This window comes from Physeter macrocephalus, chromosome 18 (assembly GCF_002837175.3).
Source record: "Physeter macrocephalus isolate SW-GA chromosome 18, ASM283717v5, whole genome shotgun sequence".
In the NCBI taxonomy this organism is placed as follows: Eukaryota; Metazoa; Chordata; class Mammalia; order Artiodactyla; family Physeteridae; genus Physeter; species Physeter macrocephalus.
This window is the reverse complement of record NC_041231.1, coordinates 78973062-78991560: the sequence shown is the minus strand read 5'-3', so window position 1 is coordinate 78991560 and position 18499 is coordinate 78973062. Positions and strand designations below refer to the sequence as shown.

The 18499-nt window shown below is 38.3% G+C and overlaps 2 protein-coding genes across 6 annotated transcripts in view; one reads left to right on the top strand and one right to left on the bottom strand.

Moving 5' to 3' along the window:
- The window catches only part of ENPP5 (ectonucleotide pyrophosphatase/phosphodiesterase family member 5), a 42675-nt gene extending 39111 nt beyond the window's left edge, over positions 1 to 3564 (top strand). For all 3 annotated transcript variants that reach the window (XM_028479260.2, XM_007125264.4, XM_007125263.4), the window contains exon 4: positions 685 to 3564. In XM_028479260.2, the coding sequence (XP_028335061.1) occupies positions 685 to 1112 (428 nt within the window). In that variant the 3' untranslated portion in view covers positions 1113 to 3564. The remainder of the gene's footprint in view (positions 1 to 684) is intronic.
- Positions 226 to 18452, bottom strand: ENPP4 (ectonucleotide pyrophosphatase/phosphodiesterase 4). 3 transcript variants are annotated; one of them, XM_028479261.2, is made up of 4 exons: positions 18384 to 18452; positions 11775 to 12633; positions 10450 to 10620; positions 226 to 552 (listed from the first exon to the last, which is right to left on the bottom strand). In XM_028479261.2, exons 2-4 carry the CDS (start codon positions 12607 to 12609, stop codon positions 407 to 409), a joined length of 1152 nt encoding a protein of 383 aa, XP_028335062.1. In that variant the 5' UTR covers positions 12610 to 12633; positions 18384 to 18452; the 3' UTR covers positions 226 to 406. The 3 variants fall into 3 exon arrangements, with proteins under 3 accessions (XP_028335062.1, XP_007125323.1, XP_007125324.1); XM_007125261.4 differs by lacking the exon at positions 226 to 552 and adding an exon at positions 6175 to 8389; XM_007125262.4 differs by lacking the exons at positions 226 to 552; positions 18384 to 18452 and adding exons at positions 6175 to 8389; positions 18168 to 18338.
- Between the last annotated feature and the right edge of the window lie 47 nt (positions 18453 to 18499).

Below are 18499 nucleotides of genomic sequence, written 5' to 3'. Positions count from 1 at the left end.
TATCATCTTCTGACTTGATAAGTCAGGAGACTCCTAAAATTTTTACTTCTTTGTAGCCACACGAAAGCACACAATGCTAAGTTGGGTCCTGATCTGAACCACCAAAGCCAAGATTTTACCCACAAGTCCTGACTTTTTTTTTTTTTTTTTTTTTTTTTTTTTTGCGCCACCAGGGAAGCCCCTAGTCCTGACTTTTTTGATAGCAGATTGTAACTGTAACTAGAAGTTTGATTTTTGTGGTGTCTTTTGTTTTCCTTTATTATTTTCCTCCTTTTATTGGTAATTATGAATTTATTGGCTTCATGACTAAGAGCACCCTTTATCTTTAGAACAAGCTGGAACATAGTAGGTACCTAACAAGTATGTGTTGAATATTAGTTTACCTGCCACGAAAAAAATATCACTTTCATGTTCCCCTGACATGCCTCAGCTTTGCTCTTTCCCCTTCTTCCTGTGCTGCTGAAGGTGGTGTTGCCTGGAGAGAAAGAGTTGTGATCATTTGACTTTTCGTTTCCTGAAGTGAATTGTGGTGTTGACAACAGCAGAGATTATCTGTAAAAGATCCTTTTATTTAAAAGTCAAATTAGATAAAATTTGCATTTAAGTTCACAATTTGATGATATAATTATTTCCATTTTAATACCATCTGATTGGCTAACTTGTTCATGTATTTTATCTTCACAGTAGGCAACCACGGTTATGATAATGCATTAGCAGAAATGCATCCCATATTTTTAGCCCACGGCCCTGCCTTCCGAAAGAATTTCACAAAAGAGGCCATGAACTCAACAGATCTGTACCCCCTGCTCTGCCACCTCCTCAATATCACTGCAGTGCCACACAACGGATCACTCAGGAACGTCCAGGATCTGCTCAGTTCACCAACTCCAAGAGCAAGACCTTATACACAGAGCCCTCCTCTCCTCCATGGTAGTGTCAAACCAAGAGAAAATGAACAAGAGGAGCCATACGCTTATTTCATAGGCGTCTCTCTCGGTAGCGTTATAGTTATTGTGTTTTTAATAATTTTCATTAAACACTTAATTCGCAGTCAAATACCTGCCTTACCAGATTTTCAGGCTGAAATATCTCAACCATTATTACAAGCCTAATGCTCCTTTGATGTGGAGATTGCATAGTTATGTCAGGGTGTAAAGGTTTCAAATTCTAGGAAACCAGCTTCAAACATTTGCACAGACCATTAAGCAGTTACGTACATATGCAGAGGCAGTCATACACACACACACACACACACACACACACACACACACACACACACACGCACACGGACCAAAATACACATACCTGCAAAGGATGAAAGATGGGGAAGTATGTTTCCATTGTCCTCTCTGGCTTCTGGTAGGTAAGATCCTGCTTTATTTGGACTTGGCACATACAATGTATATATTTAACAACTTTGCACTATTTGAAGTACCTTACATATTGCACTTTAAATTACTCTCCTAATGGGTACATTTATGTGAAATGCACTTTATTGACAATTACATCTGATAACTCGGTTGAAAAAGACAACTTTTGCACCCATGTCCCAGAATACCTGTTATTCCTGTTCAAACGGAATGAAATTTCTAATAATTCCTGAATACTGTAGAAATCTATCTATCTTCTTAAATTGGGAGAACACGAAGAAAGTGAAAACTGTTGAAAATGAAATGTGATGACCTTTGAACATTGAATTTTGGAGAGACGCATTCCCAACAGCAGGGTGCATCTGTGGGCACTCCTTGTCATATTTCTTTCCAATGGACATGGGTTTTCATTTTATTTTTCCCCCAAAAAAGAGATCCAAATACTGACGGATTCATTCCAGGTATGTTGTTTCCATCGTGAAATTCATTATTGCTGTTTCCTGATTAGTCATTTTACTCTGATTTTAATAGTAAGACACCATAAGACCTCTACTCTGTAGGCTTGAAAAAAAAAAAAAAAAAAAGACACCATGAATATACATTTCTTTCCTCTCGAGTCTAGCACTGGTCTGACTAGAAGGCATCAGGCACCATCTCAGCAATATTTTCTCTTGCTCTGTAATTATTTGCTTCCTTGAAAACTAAATCACTATTAGTCGCATTGAAAAATCAGATTAGATAAAACAATGTTTTCTTTCTGGTAATCTGTAGTGACAGAACACAGCATCTTTTAGATTTCTGCATTTGAAGGTCCAGAATTGCAAGAGAGCACAAACCACATTAGGGAAAACGTAGGCCACGCAATCCGTGAAAAGAACTGTGTGGAGCTTGGGGGAATAAAAATTAGACAGAAACTTGGGGAAAAAAATTAGGCAGGACCATTGTTGTTTGCAGCGTACCCAGGACAATGCTAAAGGGTGCCTGGTGGCAAGTAATGGTGAAACGCGTAGAGGTAACGGGTAATTGAAACAAGAGAAGCTGAGATTATAGCCTTGTTTCCTGAAATATCTGAATATCCACTCGCCAAATGCTCAGTGGAATCAAACATGAATCCAGGTTCACAAATAGACTTTACCTCCTGGGTAGGTTTTTTCACCTCCCTGGTCATCTCAGCTCCTCACTCCCACCATGGAAAGATGTGCCTTAGATCTCTTAAGTAGGCTGGTTAGGGACAGGGTGGTGTTACCTGCGGTTTCTTAGAGGAAAGAGAAAGCCCTGGAAAGAATAGCTTTCCTTGAAGAAAATAGAAACCAGTTTATAGACACGTGGCCCATAGAAAATACTGTGATTTTGTGTATATTTATGCACCAACTCGCTAAAAGTACGTAAAGTGGTAAATGTATTCCAGAAAGGATAAACTAGATGTAAAGAACAAAAGTGGCATAGTGAAAAATATAAGTGAAGTGCTTCCTAAAATCAGGTGATTCTTTTTAAATGATGATACCAGTAAACAATGTTAGCACTTAATTCTCATGTCATTAATACAACCTCTAAATGGGATAGAATGGAATCGCTGGAAATGTACTATAGATTAAAAAGCTGATAAGTGAGATGGTAGAAAACTCCTCAAGAGGTCTGAACTCTGGATTAGACGTTTTACAACATGTGACCACTTGTGTTGGCTTGCTTTGTAGCGAGGAACTTATCTGCGTTATTGAGATGCCAATCTAATGACTGAAAGATGAAACTGGTCTTTTTAAAAGCATTATTATTCAAGTGCTATCTGTGTATTTAAACTAATTGTTGCATTAAATTCAGTTTAGAGGGTGCTATTACCTTAGTAGTAAGAAGAGAGTAGATTCTGTAACACTGATGAAATCATTAAAATTCTGATATGAAGATTTGATTATTGAATGGTTTCCTTTATCTACAGATACTTATTTTCCTGTAAAATATCAGCAGGAGAGTTTACCTGAAGGAAAATAACATTTTAAACTTTGCTGGGGAAATATCTACTCACTCATCATTTTTCGATAGTTTTGTTGTTGTTTTGGTTTTATCTGCATGTCTCTGTGGTCAAACTTTGTATGCAGTCAACACAAATTAGCACATAGAAATAACATGTAGACCAGCTAATCTTCCTAACTGTAAGTAAGAACTTTTAAAAGGTCCAAGGAATGGAATCCCCCCCTCACAACACTGACATGTTTGCTCTACATCCTCTATCGGCTATTTTGAAGTTGATTAGTTGATACGATTTTTCTCGTTCAGCATGTATTTTGCAATCTCTTCTCCCTTTGCCACCTGCCATTTAAGTTGAAAATTGCTTTTCAAAATGCTTTCTGGCCTCTTAAGTAACATTAGGATCGATTCTATTATTAGTTTCAGTTTCTTACAAGAACCTATTTCTAGAAAATCTATAGTTTTCTTTTTTTGATGCTATTTTTATCAGGTTTGATATCAATGTTATATTCACCTCAAAAACTCACGCATTTTTTTCTACAACACTAGTTTTATGAAGCAAATATAACAGGGATAATCAAACCCAACCAAGGGGCACTAAAAAAGATCATTGTTTTGGGGGCCTGAAACTTTTGTGTAGAATAGTTTATAACTTTCTCAATCTTTAATTAAGAAATTGGTTTTAATTTTCTTTCTCTATTGGAATCAATTTTATTCAGTAAATCTGGCATCCAAACTTCAGGAAGCACAGGGCCTGGGGAATGGTTCTGGATGCAAGGATCTCAGCCCAGGAGTTAAGCCATGAGTAGACACAAGTAATTTGTTAGTATAAAGTTTTACCACTTTTGAAATGCTACAGAACTCTCTTCCAAAGTAAAGTGCCTTTTTTTTGTTGTTTTCCCACAGTTCCTAGAAGTATTCAATGAATGTCAAAATAAGAAATTAATCACTGCTCTATTAGAGGAAACTGTTGAATCTATATCAGAAAAGACATTAAATACTCTGGCTATGTACAAAACAAAGTTTAAATACTGTAATCCCGCCCTCACCCCGAGTGTTTTGTAATCACCTTTTTGCAAACTTCTTCCTGTCTACTGTAAGTCAATAAATTATAGTTCTAGAAACTCTGCAAAATTTATCTTGGCTTTCTTTCCAGTGATGTCCTTATGTTGGATTGCATATTTATACACTGCTTTAAAAATCTGGTTAAATGTTACAAACTTAATCCTGGTTTTAAAAAAATTGTAATGCATGCCTAGGTGGATTTTGCAGTATTACTAAGTCATGTCAACATCTATCATTGTATGTATATTTTGCGAGAAGGTGACAAATTAAAAAAATCAATGACATCACATTGTATATTGAATAATTATGGTTAAAATGTTTTGGTAGGTTTTATTCACATACAATTTTTAAAATCATAACAAAGTCATAACTATGAACTCAAACAATATGGTCAAAATATATTTAACTTAAGGCACTACACACAAATTTCTTTAAAGCACACTCATGTCATTTATTTACATAGTATTTTAGGAATTTACAATAAATACACATTTCCCATCTCATCTTCGTCCTTCATTTGTAGCTTTATATACTCACAATGAAGTAAAAACCTCCAAATAAAAGGTATTAAATGCAGTTATCCTTAAAGCTTACCAGGTATGGGCAAGAGAAGGAAATACCCAAGAACAAGGCAAAGGTTTTTTTTAATCCTTTAATGTTCCAAGTATCTTTCAATTCTTATACCAAGCTTAATGGAACAATAACACAAAACCAGTGGTACAGAGCATTGAAATAATTTTTATTCTATTGCTGTTTACCAGAAAAACTTGCACATTAATAATAGCAGCAGAACTGTCCCTACATTTACATAAGTAAATGTACTTATTCTGAATTCACTCACTGAATGAACAAACTTACTAAAAAGTTTTCCTTTTACCTTTTGAGTATTGTTGTCATAAACAGTTAAATCTTTCCTGGAGCCAAATACTTTCTACCACCCAGAAAACACAGAAGCATATTAGTCAATTATTTAACAAAATACACACCAAGTGAAAAAGGCTGCCTTACTGAAATATTTTCTCAGTGTACTACAGGAGTCATTGGCTTTAAGTGAACATCTTTAAAGATACAACTGAATTAACATAAAGTTCAATATAATAATATATAAACGACTCTTTGATTAAATAAATACTCTTGTCCCATCAACATATACATAAAACATTTACAATTTTAATTCAAGTTAGTATTTTGAGAATGGAATAAAGAACAAGACAAATAGGTCTTTTGTTCAAAGGGCTGAGACACTGATGGGGCATCCCTTCCTATTCCATCCTCCATAAAATCCACTCACAAGTTGGATGCTATGGACCAATTTCTGAAACTCATAACTGCCAATCAAGCCAGTACAACCACTAAAGCTCACACCACTGCAAAGACCAAGCTCTCCTCAACTAGTATTTTAGACATTTCAAAAAAATGCTCACTGCTTTAAATGTGACTGTTCTCCTGTCCTTTTTTTTTTTTTTAATGGAAATGGAAGTAGAAAGAAATTTTTCTATTATTTTGTTCAGATCAACTATTAACCTTTAGGACAACTTTAATGTGAGGCAAAAACATCAGAAATAAAATCTGTCAAAGAGCAAAATGAGTCCTGGTGGTTTTATTTATTTATTATGCTGTTCTTAATACAGTCACCTACGACTGCATGCACGGACTATTCATGCAGGGTGTAGAAATGCTTCTCAAGAATTCCAAGTACAATAGGCACCAAATACCAGGATCAGGAGATCAGCAGCGACCACAGGATGAATTATACGTTTGATGACAGGCACCACTGTTCTTTTTTTTTTTTTTTTTTTTGTGGTACGCGGGCCTCTCACTGCTGTGGCCTCTCCCGTGGCGGAGCACAGGCTCCGGACACGCAGGCTCAGCGGCCGCGGCTCACGGGCCCAGCCGCTCCGCGGCATGTGGGATCTTCCCGGACCGGGGCACGAACCCGCGTCCCCTGCATCGGCAGGCGGACTCGCAACCACTGCGCCACCAGGGAAGCCCGGCACCACTGTTCTTGACCACCACAGATAACCAATATTTAAGTGGGCTGCGTATTTACTGTAGATTATCTTTGTATCTGTAAAACAGTTCCCTAGTTCATTTTATATTGTCAAAACTTTAAAGATCGCACTAGTAATATTAATTGCTTGCCTCAGCTGCTGATGAATGGTTCTTGAACCCAATGTTTCCTCTAATAGATGGAATCTCGTCTGCCACAATTCAGTTTCTTCCTACTAATTCTGATTGTTAGAAGGTACCACTTAGCAAAGCTAGGATAACAGTTATTCACAACAAATCCTTCGCTCTGAACAAGTATGTTTTAAAAAATATGAGCAGACTGGTTATTTCTATGAACCAAATATGGGAGAAAAAAGCAGAGGCAGCATTCAGGCTACTGAAGGTTAACAGAGTCCTTCCTGAGCGTTTATTCAGCCACTTAACATATGATTCATGTAAAAGATCAAAAGATACTAAATTCCATTTTAAATTTAGCTACCCTATAGCCTAAAAAGTAAGGCATAAAATTCCCAAAGGTAAATAGAAAAATCTCTTTTCCTCACTCTGACCCAATCAAAACCAGATTTGTAGTCTGGTCATACATTTCTCGGCAGCACCTGGAGACCTCTGGTTACAAAAAACAACATGAGAAAGTTAAAAATGGTAACAAAAATTAATGAATTTTTTAAAATTATGATTTTACCTTGTGAGTCAGAAGAAAATACACGAAAGTGAAGTGCAGTTATAATCTTTCCTGAGAGCTGGGTTCTATGGGGATGTGGGAAGCTGCTCCCAGGCCACGCACCTCCCACCACCTGCTGTAAGTCACATGAAGTCTGTACACCCATACATGCAACACGCCGGCACGTACATACACACAACTAAATAACTTACACAAAGGCATTGAGTACAAAGTGAGAAAAGCACTTTTCCCTATTTCTTAATTTCTTCTTAGCAATACTCTTCAAAAGGTTTAACTTTTGAGGCTTCAATAGCTTAAGGGTCTTAACAAGGACACACTGGTGAAGAAGACTTAGGCTTTGTATCACGGGGTCTTTGCTTGTTTTTTATAATAGTTTTTCTTAAAATAATTTCTTCATATGCTAGATCTTTTCTGCCTGCTTGATCCATTTTAATTAACCATCACAGAGAATTTCCTACCTCAAGGGTTTACTTGGGATACAAACTCTATTAAAGGTACATATAAAAATATAGGAAACTTTTCCTTCCTAATACACAAAATCCACACATTTTATAAAGATTTCTGTTGTATAATTTACAAATGTAAAAATTTATTCAAAAAGCATACCCACTAAATTTTTGCATATTTTCATCTAAGGATGTGTCTAATCTTCATTGCAAAAAAAAAAAAAAAGGCAAAGGCAGTATTTTTCTTAATAAAAACCTTTCTAGTTAGGGAAACAGTTGGTGTTAACTAATGATCTCCTAGCAATTTTTCCTATGGTCAGAGTTTTTTGTATTAGCTAATGCCGCAAAACAAAACACAAGGTAAAACAAAATAATTGTAGCATGCTTGGTCTAAGATCTTTGTCTTTCAAAGTATACTTTTTCATAGTTGTAACACCATTCCTTGGGTGTGTCCTAATCACAGACACTTTGTATAAACCCCAGCACATGTCACCCAATTAAAGGATCATCATCATCATCTTGTAGCTGAAGTCGGGAAAATGGCCGGGGTCCAGAGAGTCTATTCTGCATGATTATGATGAGGCAGGTCAGAGTGGTTAAGACCAAGAGCGCACCAATAACAATTCCTATGGCTTCTGGGAGATTAATGCACCACTGGTCCACTAACAAACACTTAGTATGACCAAAGGTTCCATTATTGGGATGTGGCTTTAATCCCAGGATGTGGCACATCATTGGATAAATATCCACAATGTTAATGGTGCTGTGTTGGTAGCCTTTGTGAAATGCAGGACCGTGGGCCGCTAGAAATGGATTCATACTAGGCAAAGAATTATCATAACCATGGTCACCTACTGGAAAAGAACAAGATGATGTTAGTAAATAAGAGCAGCTTTTCTACTACAAAATAACTTGCTTCTAGTGTAAACACACTGGATTCTTGCCAGTGTAATTCCCATTAAAATTCTGATTAGTTGGGCCGAACAGGTGCCAGAAGTAAAATTTTCTGTTTTCTTCAAGTCAGCCATGTCCCCTATTTCACACACACACTACCCCCACCTTTTCCCGACTGGTCATGACCTCAGGCTTTAAAACTCTTTTTCAGCCTGATGTGCTTCTCTCTCGGTCCCAGCCCCACGTATTTCACCTGCCAGTGTCCAGCACTGTTTGCACAAGCCCACTGCAAACAGCACCAGTGATTAAAAAGAGTGGTCGGCCTGAGGGTCCTGAGTAACTGGGGAGAGCAGAAGTGAGTAAAACCAGTGAGTGGCAAGGAAGTGAGCCTGCAGCCTGACCTATGTCAGCTGCTCCTGGACAAGACATAGGATGTGGAATACACCACTGGTCTACTGACAGCTAATGGACACCTCAACATCTGGAGGGCCAGGGGACTGAGCACGTTACAGTAGGGATTCTTGCCTTGAATGTGAAGTCTAAACTGGTGACTCCAACTTGTAACTCTAGTAAAAGTCTAACTCAAAGAAAAACCTGATGGTCCCTGATATCATTCCAATACCAGATTCTCAAGTTTTCGCTTTATTTTTTAAAATATGGCCTTTTAATACAGACCAGTTACATTTAATAAGCTCCTACTTCCATATGAAGTGCAGGTGACTCAGTGATGAGTGTATCAGTGTTACATATTCTTTAATCGTATGTTTGAAACATTTCATAATAAAAACAACCCACGTGACCAATACAATAAAAAGCACAATATAACATTATATATAGGTATTATGATTTCAGTAATATAAATGAATATGATTATAATGTGAATATATAAACCATATGATTTAATAATAAAAATATGCATTTGTATGTAACAGAGAAAAAGATTAGAAGGAGGAAAACACCCACAATTAACAACTGTCTGTACTTCTGTATTGAAGGATTACGGATAGTTTTTGTTCTCTTTTCTGAACTTTTCTGTATTTTCCAAGTTTTCGATAATTAGTAGACAACATAAGTATCAATAATATATAAACTCTAATGGCCCTCAGGCTTATCCTTGCCTGATGCGTCTGAACTGCTATAGATCAGGGATCTGCAGACTACAGCACCTGGCCAAATTTAGCCCTCCGCCTGTTTCTGTAAAGGAAGCTTCATTGGAACACCCCATGTCAGTTTGTTTACATATTGCCTGTGGCTGCTTTCCCACTATAAAGGTAGGATTGAGTAGTTGAGACAGAGACCAGCTGGCCCACAAAGCCTAAAATATTTACTATTTGGCTTTTTACAGAAAAATTTTCTGACCCCTGCTATGGTTTACAAAATCAGATTTTTGAAAAATGTACTTGAATTGAATTTACCGTATGGGTAAAAACCTGTAATTCTCCCCTATACATTTCTTCAGTTTGAGGAGAGATTTTGATCCATCTGTTTTGTTTACTTGGTCGATTTTTGTTTGCATACTTTCTGGTTCTTGCCCAGGGTTCTAACTAGCTGTAGTGCTTAGGTAAACAATTTCATCACTGGGGAAAGACTTAAGGTTACTTGGACAAATTTTTTTTTTTTTTAACACAAAAAAAGAAAAAAGAATTTGAACTAGCTAATCTCTCCCCCTTTACTTTGTTTCTTGACTTCTCTCTCTTTTATTTTCTTTGTTTCTTTACTACTCTCTTATTTTTACAAATCAAGAGAACCAGCCTTGAAAGTTACTGACAGTAACTGAAGTTTTTGTAAAAAAGTAAAACTACTCCTTCACCCTTAAGATCACCCAACCTTCTAACCTAAGGATGAAACTGTGGTTTCTAAAAATTGCTCTCAGATGAAAACCTGAGAATCACCTAGTTGAAAATCAAACTAATTATACTGTGTGAACATCTCTAAATCAAAGTATCCTGTTAATGGAACACTGTCACAACGTGTGATTTATCCCTAGGATACAAAAGAAAAATTCTAAATAAATACTTACATTTTGGTGATGATTTATTTAAGACAATTGTCCAGCCTTCATCAGCAACCAAAATAATAGGTTGAATTCGATCATTATGTTGGTAATGAAACCTGGCAGGAATGTCTTCTTTGAGATAAACATTCATGTGAGGGTCACAGATTTTCAGTTTGTTATAAACCTTTGTTCTGTCTGGAAGAAAAGGAAACAGCAACGGAAAAAAGTCATGTTGACTGATAAGGAAAAAATATTTCTAACTAGAATAACTGGAAATAGGTCCTGAACAATGTTATCTATTAAAGCCCTTTAATCATTAAAAAAACAGAGAAATAATAATGATGTAACAGTGTTGGGGACACACATGCACACACACACCCCTTTCCAAGCATTCACATATCTCTCTTTTCATTTTGTGATTATCCCTGGTGGACTTTTATACAAAGAGGACAAATTTCACATCTAGCTTCCTAAGTAAATATAAACTAATTACATATTACTGCTAATTACTAATTCTAAGATCAGTAGACGAAAGGTATATCTCACACAAAAGTCCAAGATGTGTTTTAAGGATAAAAATTTCCTTTTTCCAGTAGTGTGAATAAGTAAGAAATATATCAACAAGGACCTACTGTATAGCACAGGGAACTATATTCAATATCTTATAATAACCTATAATGGAAAAGAATCTGAAAAAGAATATATATATATGTAAAACTGCATTTCCTTGCTGTACACCAGAAACCTTATAAATCAACTATACTTCAATAAAAAAATAAAAATTAAAAAAAAAGAAATACATCAAAAAGCAGGGAGGGACTTCCCTGGTGGCACAGTGGTTGGGAATCTGCCTGCCAATGCAGGGGACACAGGTTCGAGCCCTGGTCTGGGAAGATCTCACATGCCGCGGAGCAACTAAGCCTGTGCGCCACAACTACGGAGCCTGCGCTCTAGAGCCCGCGAGCCACAGCTACTGAGCCCACGTGCCTAGAGCCCGTGCTCTGCAACAAGAGAAGCCACCACAATGAGAAGCCTGCACGCTGCAACGAAGAGTAGCCCCTGCTCGCCGCAACTAGAGAAAGCCTGCGTGCAGCAACGAAGACCCAATGCAGCCAAAAATAAATTAATTAATTAACTTTAAAAAAAAAAAAAGCAAAGAAATAATCCCTTTGAACCTAAACCTTAAGCTAATTGCCTAAAAACTTATACATCAGGGGAAAAACATAATCCCACTCTGAGTGAGTGTATGGCTGTGAACTACAAAAAGTCTGAGCTTCATTCTTTTACAAAACCCTTCCTCCTCAATCAACTGCCCCATTCAAATATTCCTTGGCTAAAAGTTTACTTACTTATTTTGGGAAGTATTGCAGCAACTGGGGTCAAGTCTATAAGAGTGTAGTCTGAGGGGTCGATGCAGTCATCCAAGTTTATCAACCTGTCCTTAGAACACTGGGTCATCCCATGATCACTTGTAATGATCACATTAAGATCTTCCCACAGTCCTAACACCTTGAGTTTGTGAACTAGCTCACCGACGTGGTCATCTATTTGTTTCAACACTCGGCGCATGTTTTCTTTATCTTCAGGGCCATATTTGTGGCCACTTGCGTCTGGCTCTTCCCAATAGAGTGTTGCAAAGGTGACAGGTGGGTTCGAATTGCTCAGCCACGTGGAGACATTACTGAGTCTCTCCTCAAATGACACTGAGGGGTTGTAATTCATGAAATAGGAAGGCGTGGTATTGTGAATGGGCACGTCGGTGCCAGGCCACATAGCGGCAGCACTTGATCTGTTTTCCTGAAGCTGATTGGTCACCCAAATAGGGACTGCCTCATTCCACCAAAAAGGATCCTTGTCATTAATGTCAGAAAAATGTTTCTTTGTGATGACATCATACATGGAATTAGCCACAATGCCATGGCTTTCTTCATACAGGCCTGTCACGATGCTGTAGTGGTTTGGAAATGTTTTTGTGATAAAGACATTTTTAACCTGCTCTACCAAGACACCTTCTTTGATAAAATTCTGGAGATGAGGAAATTCATAGTTGTGTAGATAGTCAGCTCTGAAGCCATCAAAGGATACCAGTAGTAACTTGGGTGGCAAAGTACAGGAAGAGTTCCCTCTACAACCAGTTGTAAGTCCAGAAAACAAAAATATCAGCAATAACTTCATAGTGAACATGCTGAAGGAGGGCAGTCAGGGTTCCTAAAATATACAAACACAATTCATGAGTAGTAGTGCTATTTGAGTTGGATTAGGTTTCAAAAGTTTAGTCATCAGGAGAAGAAAACCAACATTTATAAACTTTTTATACACCAGCCTTACCTACATCAACTTGAAAATTAAATAACGTCACTTACTGAAAGATAACTGAATAAAGTGGGAAAAAATAAAAATTGCCTTTACTTGCCCAGTTATATGTCCTGCCCCATTTTTCATGCTCTGAAGGGGATATGGGCCATTCTTGTGCTCCGTACAAATTGGCTGCCTTGTTTGTTTGCAGCAGCAAAAGTTACTCTAGAGGTTTAATAAGAACAAACGAAGAAACAAAAACAATCCTTTGGCACAAAACAGAAATAACGCCAAGCTTTCAGAGGCTCCGGAGAGGGCGATTATTTTCCTAGTTTAATGACTGGTGCCCCATAGTTCCTTTTAATCCACAGAAATAGGGGGTGGAAACTCTACCATACTGGCTCATCATCAGTTCCTGTTGAAAAATACTGGCAGGAAAAAGGGGAGTAAGTAACAAATATTACTTGAGAAAAAGGTCCCACCTCAATCTGAACCTGCCCAATATTCACAGGAAGCTGACAAACAGACAAAGCCTACAGGAACTTGGATGCCACGGTAATTTCTGAAGAAACGCAGCAGCTGTTGAAATGCATTTCATCACCACATCCCTTTTAAACTTCCTTTTTACTGTCAAAGACATACAGCTGGCCCTCCATATCCACGGGTTTTACATCCATGGATGCAACCAACCGTGGATGGAAAATCCGGAGGGCTGACTGCATTCACGTACTATGCCATTTTATAGAAGAGACTTGAGCATCTGCGGATTTTGGTAGCTGCTGGGGCTCCTGGAACCAATCTCCCTGCGGATGATGAGGGACCACTGTAACTATCCTGCCTAACACCCTAGGCTCAGAGCGCTCCCTGATTTTTTGGTTCTTTTTTTAACAATCTACTGATTACAAAAAAAAAAACCGATTTCCCCAAACAAATCTCCCTGCCTTCAGACTCTATCTTCTTCGGTTCCTAAGAAGATAGGATATGTAATTTAGGTAGAGTGAGTCTCCACTGCTGCCGTACTTCTTTTTTTAATATTTTTTAATTTTTTTGCCACGCCAAGAGGCCTGTGGGATCTTAGTTCCCTGACCAGGGATTGAACCTGTGCCCTCTGCATTGGAAGCGCAGAGTCTTGACCACTGGACCGCCAGGGAAGTCCCCTGCCACACTTCCTCAAGTCCCCAGTGCCTCCTGTCCAGAGCCCTTCCATCTCTTAACTGACCTTCCGACCTCGATCACCTTCCCCTTACTCACCCAACTTCTGCTCCCAACTTAACCTGCCCAGGAATAGCCCTGTCCATGACACTTCCTTAATAAAATCAGTACTCAAAGTCTCCCTGCCTATACAGAAACACCTCTGCCTGGCATTCAAGTCCCTCCATTATCCAGGCACAACCCACGTACAAATTACTATGAAACAGTTACAGAAATCATGGTCAACCTTAATTCCCTTTTACCACACATCTCGCTGTCACAGTCTGTCTGAGGTGTATTACAGAGACAATAATCGTTTATCTAGGTGACCTACAGGTGACCTGTAACAGCTCTTCAGTAATAATCTGTGTTTCCAAACCTCTTAAAGTTAATTTCTACACGTGAATTCTTTGCCCAAATACTCTCTTAGGTCAATTAAAAAAAAATCATTCAATAAATAATATAACTAAAGTCTGTAACACCAAAATTTATGTATGTGCCACTTTTCAGAGGACAAGGGCTTTATACTTTTCAAACATAAAATACTCAAAATAGGGGCATAAATAATCAAAACAACGAATCTGGATGTCATCTTGGAGGAACAAAGACGAGCTTGAATGAACTCTGTTCCACAACACCACAATTTCTTGTAATGCTGCGCTTGAGACCCATACATCATAAAGTATTGTTTTTAAAACTAAGCCCTTTGAGGAATCACGTCACAGTATGTCTAAAACTTTTCCAACGGAGTTCCTCTAAGAGCAGAGTGGTGCCGAGACAACTGTATATCCACATGCAAAAGAATGAATTTGGACCCCTCAGCTCATACCATGTACAAAAATAAACTCAAAATGACCAAGATTAAGAGCTAAAACTATAAAACTCTTAGCAGAAAATAAAGGAATAAGTCTTCATGACCTTGAATTAGGCAAAGCCTTCTAAGATACAGCATCAAAAGCACAAGTGACGAAAATCATAAATAAATAAATTGGACTTCACCAAAATTGAAAGCTTTTACGTTTCAAAGGATATCATGGAGAGACAAGAAAACCCACAGAACAGGAGACAATATTTGCAAATCATATATCTGATAAAGGATTTATATCTAGAATATATAAAGAACTGTAACAACTCAATACTAAAAGTTAAATAATCCAATTAAAAAATGAGCAAAGGATCTGAAAAGATATTTCTCCAGATATAGAGGTGGCAAATAAGCACATGAAAATATGTTCAACATCATTAGTCATCAGGGAAATGCAAATCAAAACCACAATGAGATACCCCTTCACACCCACTAGGATGGATATCATAAAAAATAACAAGTGTTGGCAAGGATGCAGGGAAACTAGAACTTTTATACACTGCTGGTGAGAATGAAAATGGTACAGCAACTTGGAAAACATTCTGGTAGTTCTTCAAAAGTTTAAACAGAGTTACCATACGACCCAGAAAATCTACTAGTAGGCATATGCCTCAGAGAAATTAAAACACAAGTCAACGATAAAACTTGTACACAGATGATCACAGCAGCATTATCTGTAAGAGCCATGAAGTGGAAACATCTCAAATGTCCGTAAGTGATAAATGGATAAGATGTGGTATATCCACACAATGGAATATTATTTGTCAATAAAAAGGAATGAAGTGCAAATATATGTTATAATTCGGATAAACCTTTGAAACATTGTGCTAAGTAAAAAAAGGCAGTCACAAAAGATCACTTATTGTATGATTCTATTTAGATGAAATGCCTAGATAGGCAAATCTATAGAGATGGAAAGCATATTAGATTTGTCTGGAGCAAGGGGTTGAGGAGAAATGAGGAGTAAATGCTAATGGGTATGAGGTTTCTTTCTGGGGTGATGTTCTCAAATGTTCTCAAATTGACTGTGGTGATGGTTGCACAATTCATAAAACTGTACACTTTAAATGAGTAAACTAGACAGTATGTGAATTTTACCTCAATAAAACCATTATATTAAAAAAAAAAAGAGTAGAGAGAAATGAAATTGTAATCTTAAAAGCGTCTGGATTGTCCTGCCACAAAACAGGAAACATCTCTGAGGTTTCAACTCACCTCAAAAATTACGTGAAATGTGTACTCTATACCACAGACCTGAGTTTTTTAACGTGAATGTGTTTTACCCCATTTCCCACGTGCAAAACAATAAAACAAAAACCTGTGTCTGCCCCTCTCTCACACAAAATACATACAAATCAAAATCTTTCTTCCCCAAATCTTGAGTGAATAGGAGGGTCAAGGCACATGTGCTGTTTACCCTGGGGTTCACTAACCCCTTAGCACACTGCTGGATTCTTGTCCCCAGACTTAGAAGCACAGACGAAGTGGAAAGATTAGAGGCTCTGAAATCAGAAGGATCCCAGAACTTGAGCTCACATTTAGTAGACGGGTGACTGTGGGCAGATCTACCAGCTCCAGTTTCTGTGTTTGTAAAATACGGATACATAAAGTGTTAAACAATAGGCCCTCAAATTTAGTTTCTTTTTTATCCACAGTTACAAAGCTGTTATGTTAGGAAAAAAGTCTGTACCGTGACAGGCGGAATGATACTGTTGTGAAACTATAAAGTAGACAGAAATAATTTAGGCTAACCTCTTTTTTTTAACACAGGATGAAGATGAAGTCCCTGGATTGGCCAAACTCAGGAAGCAATTCGTAGCCTTACTGTCTGTACTCTTACTAATTTCAGGTCCTTAACAAGTTTATAAGTCTAGTAACAGCGAGTTTACAAGTCTAGTTTTAATCTCCAAACTATGAACGTCACTTTTCCTGCTTTCATTAGTGGTGCCTGTATCTATATCTACTGCATTCTGTTTCATTCCAACAGGAGTGTTAAGCTATAAACAAAACACCAGTGAGAAGTTCTCAAGTATTTCCAAGGAATAAAAAAATCACTAATTGCTATATTACAAAGCACTGGGAGAAATTCTGTAATTTTTCAAAACAAAAAGATATCAAAGGGAAGGAAAAAAAGCAGTCACCGGAACTACACCCAGATAATCCCAACAGAAGTTGTGTATAGTTTTTTTCAATTCAGGGGCCAAAACACACTCTACCTCATCTGGGATGACTTTCTTACTTGGATGAAATGTATCTCGGGCAATTCTCACTGGCATTCTTAGCTGAAATTGGGGGAGTGTGACAGTTAAAGGTTATGGTGAAAGCTATTTGCCACCATTAGCATGCCATCTGCTCTGTAACACAAAAGCCTTATTCTAAACACTTCACAAATACTATTTACAATGAAACTCTTATACAGTTTTAAAATAAAATAAAAATAAAATAGCATTGTCTATGCTCATAGATAACATTGGTGGTTTTCCCTAGATTATTATTATTAATTTTCTTGATATTCTAAAGAAAAACTAAAACTACTCTCTGAAAGACTCTATTTCTTAACAACTCTAGGATTCTGAAGTATTCTTCAATTTTCCAGCACATACAAACTTTTCCGGCATCTTCAAAACAGCTACACGTAATCTTACTTTCTACATATATAATTTCTTTCTACAAAATAACTCCTTGTGTACTTCTTCTGTGTTCATCAAATTTCTCCCAAATTATATTTTGTAGCTGATTTAAAAGCAGGGAGGAGATATTTATATTTTATATATTTTAGTTATAAAATATCTCCTCCCTGCTTTTAAATTCGTTTAATTTCCTTAAAATAGCTTGGAACAACCTCTGGAAAAAAGGTAGAAAGAAAAGAAAACCAGAATATTAAAAGGAGCAGTTGACTTCCTATAGTACTGGCAAGGTTTCCGGCTTGGGTCCACCAGATGGCCTGGTGGTTAAAGAAAAAACCCTAGTGGAGTCAAGGCTGGTATAAACCTGAATCTGCTCGTGGTCACTAGCTGTGCTTCACGTCTCTGAGCAGGACTTTCCCCATCTGTATAATGGGGCGCTGTGATCTCACAGGGCTGCAGTGCCCAGAAAAGGAAGCGTTGTTTGTAAAATGCTTAACACAGTGTCCGGCCGATAAAAAGCACTTCAGTGTTACCCTTCTTGTTAGGTTTTCTAGGAAATTCGTTTTTAAATTTGGCTGTGTCACTCCCATAAACTCTAATCGAATACTCGGGCGGAGGCAGGTCGATCGATACCTTGGACCGCGTTCCTGTAAAATCAAACGCCCGCCCCGCCGGCCCCGCCCGCTCCCTCGGCCTCCACCTCTGTCCCGCCACCGCCCCCCGCCTCCACCCCATACCCCACCGCCTGCCCAGGCCGCGCCTACCTGCTCAGTTTCCTTTCCTCTTCCCACCCCGCCCTCCGCCGCCCCCAGCCAGGTAGCTCCCGGCCGCTCCGGGGTCTCTCGCGGCTGTCCGCTAGAGGGATATGTGTGTGTATCAGGGTAGGGGATCTCACCACCTCTATTTTCAAAGCCCCTAGTGGACGGGGGAGGGGGTGGCATTTCCCTCCGGAACGCCGGGCGCGCTAGGATCACACTCACCCGCTGCCGCCGCTTCTCTGCAGTAAGCGGAACCCGGCGCGCGCGGAACCCGGAGCTCCTGGGTCTTGGGAGCGACGGAGACCTGAAGGCGCAGGAGCCAGACTGAGCTCTTCCTG

Coding starts and splice junctions, on each gene's coding strand:
- ENPP4 (XM_007125261.4), bottom strand. CDS start 12,609: ATGTTCACTATGAAGTTATTGCTGATATTTTTGTTTTCTGGACTTACA. Junction 10,621..11,774: donor TGCAATACTTCCCAAAATAA/GTAAGTAAACTT, acceptor CTTTTCTTCCAG/ACAGAACAAAGGTTTATAAC. Junction 8,390..10,449: donor AAATAAATCATCACCAAAAT/GTAAGTATTTAT, acceptor GTTCTTTTCCAG/TAGGTGACCATGGTTATGAT.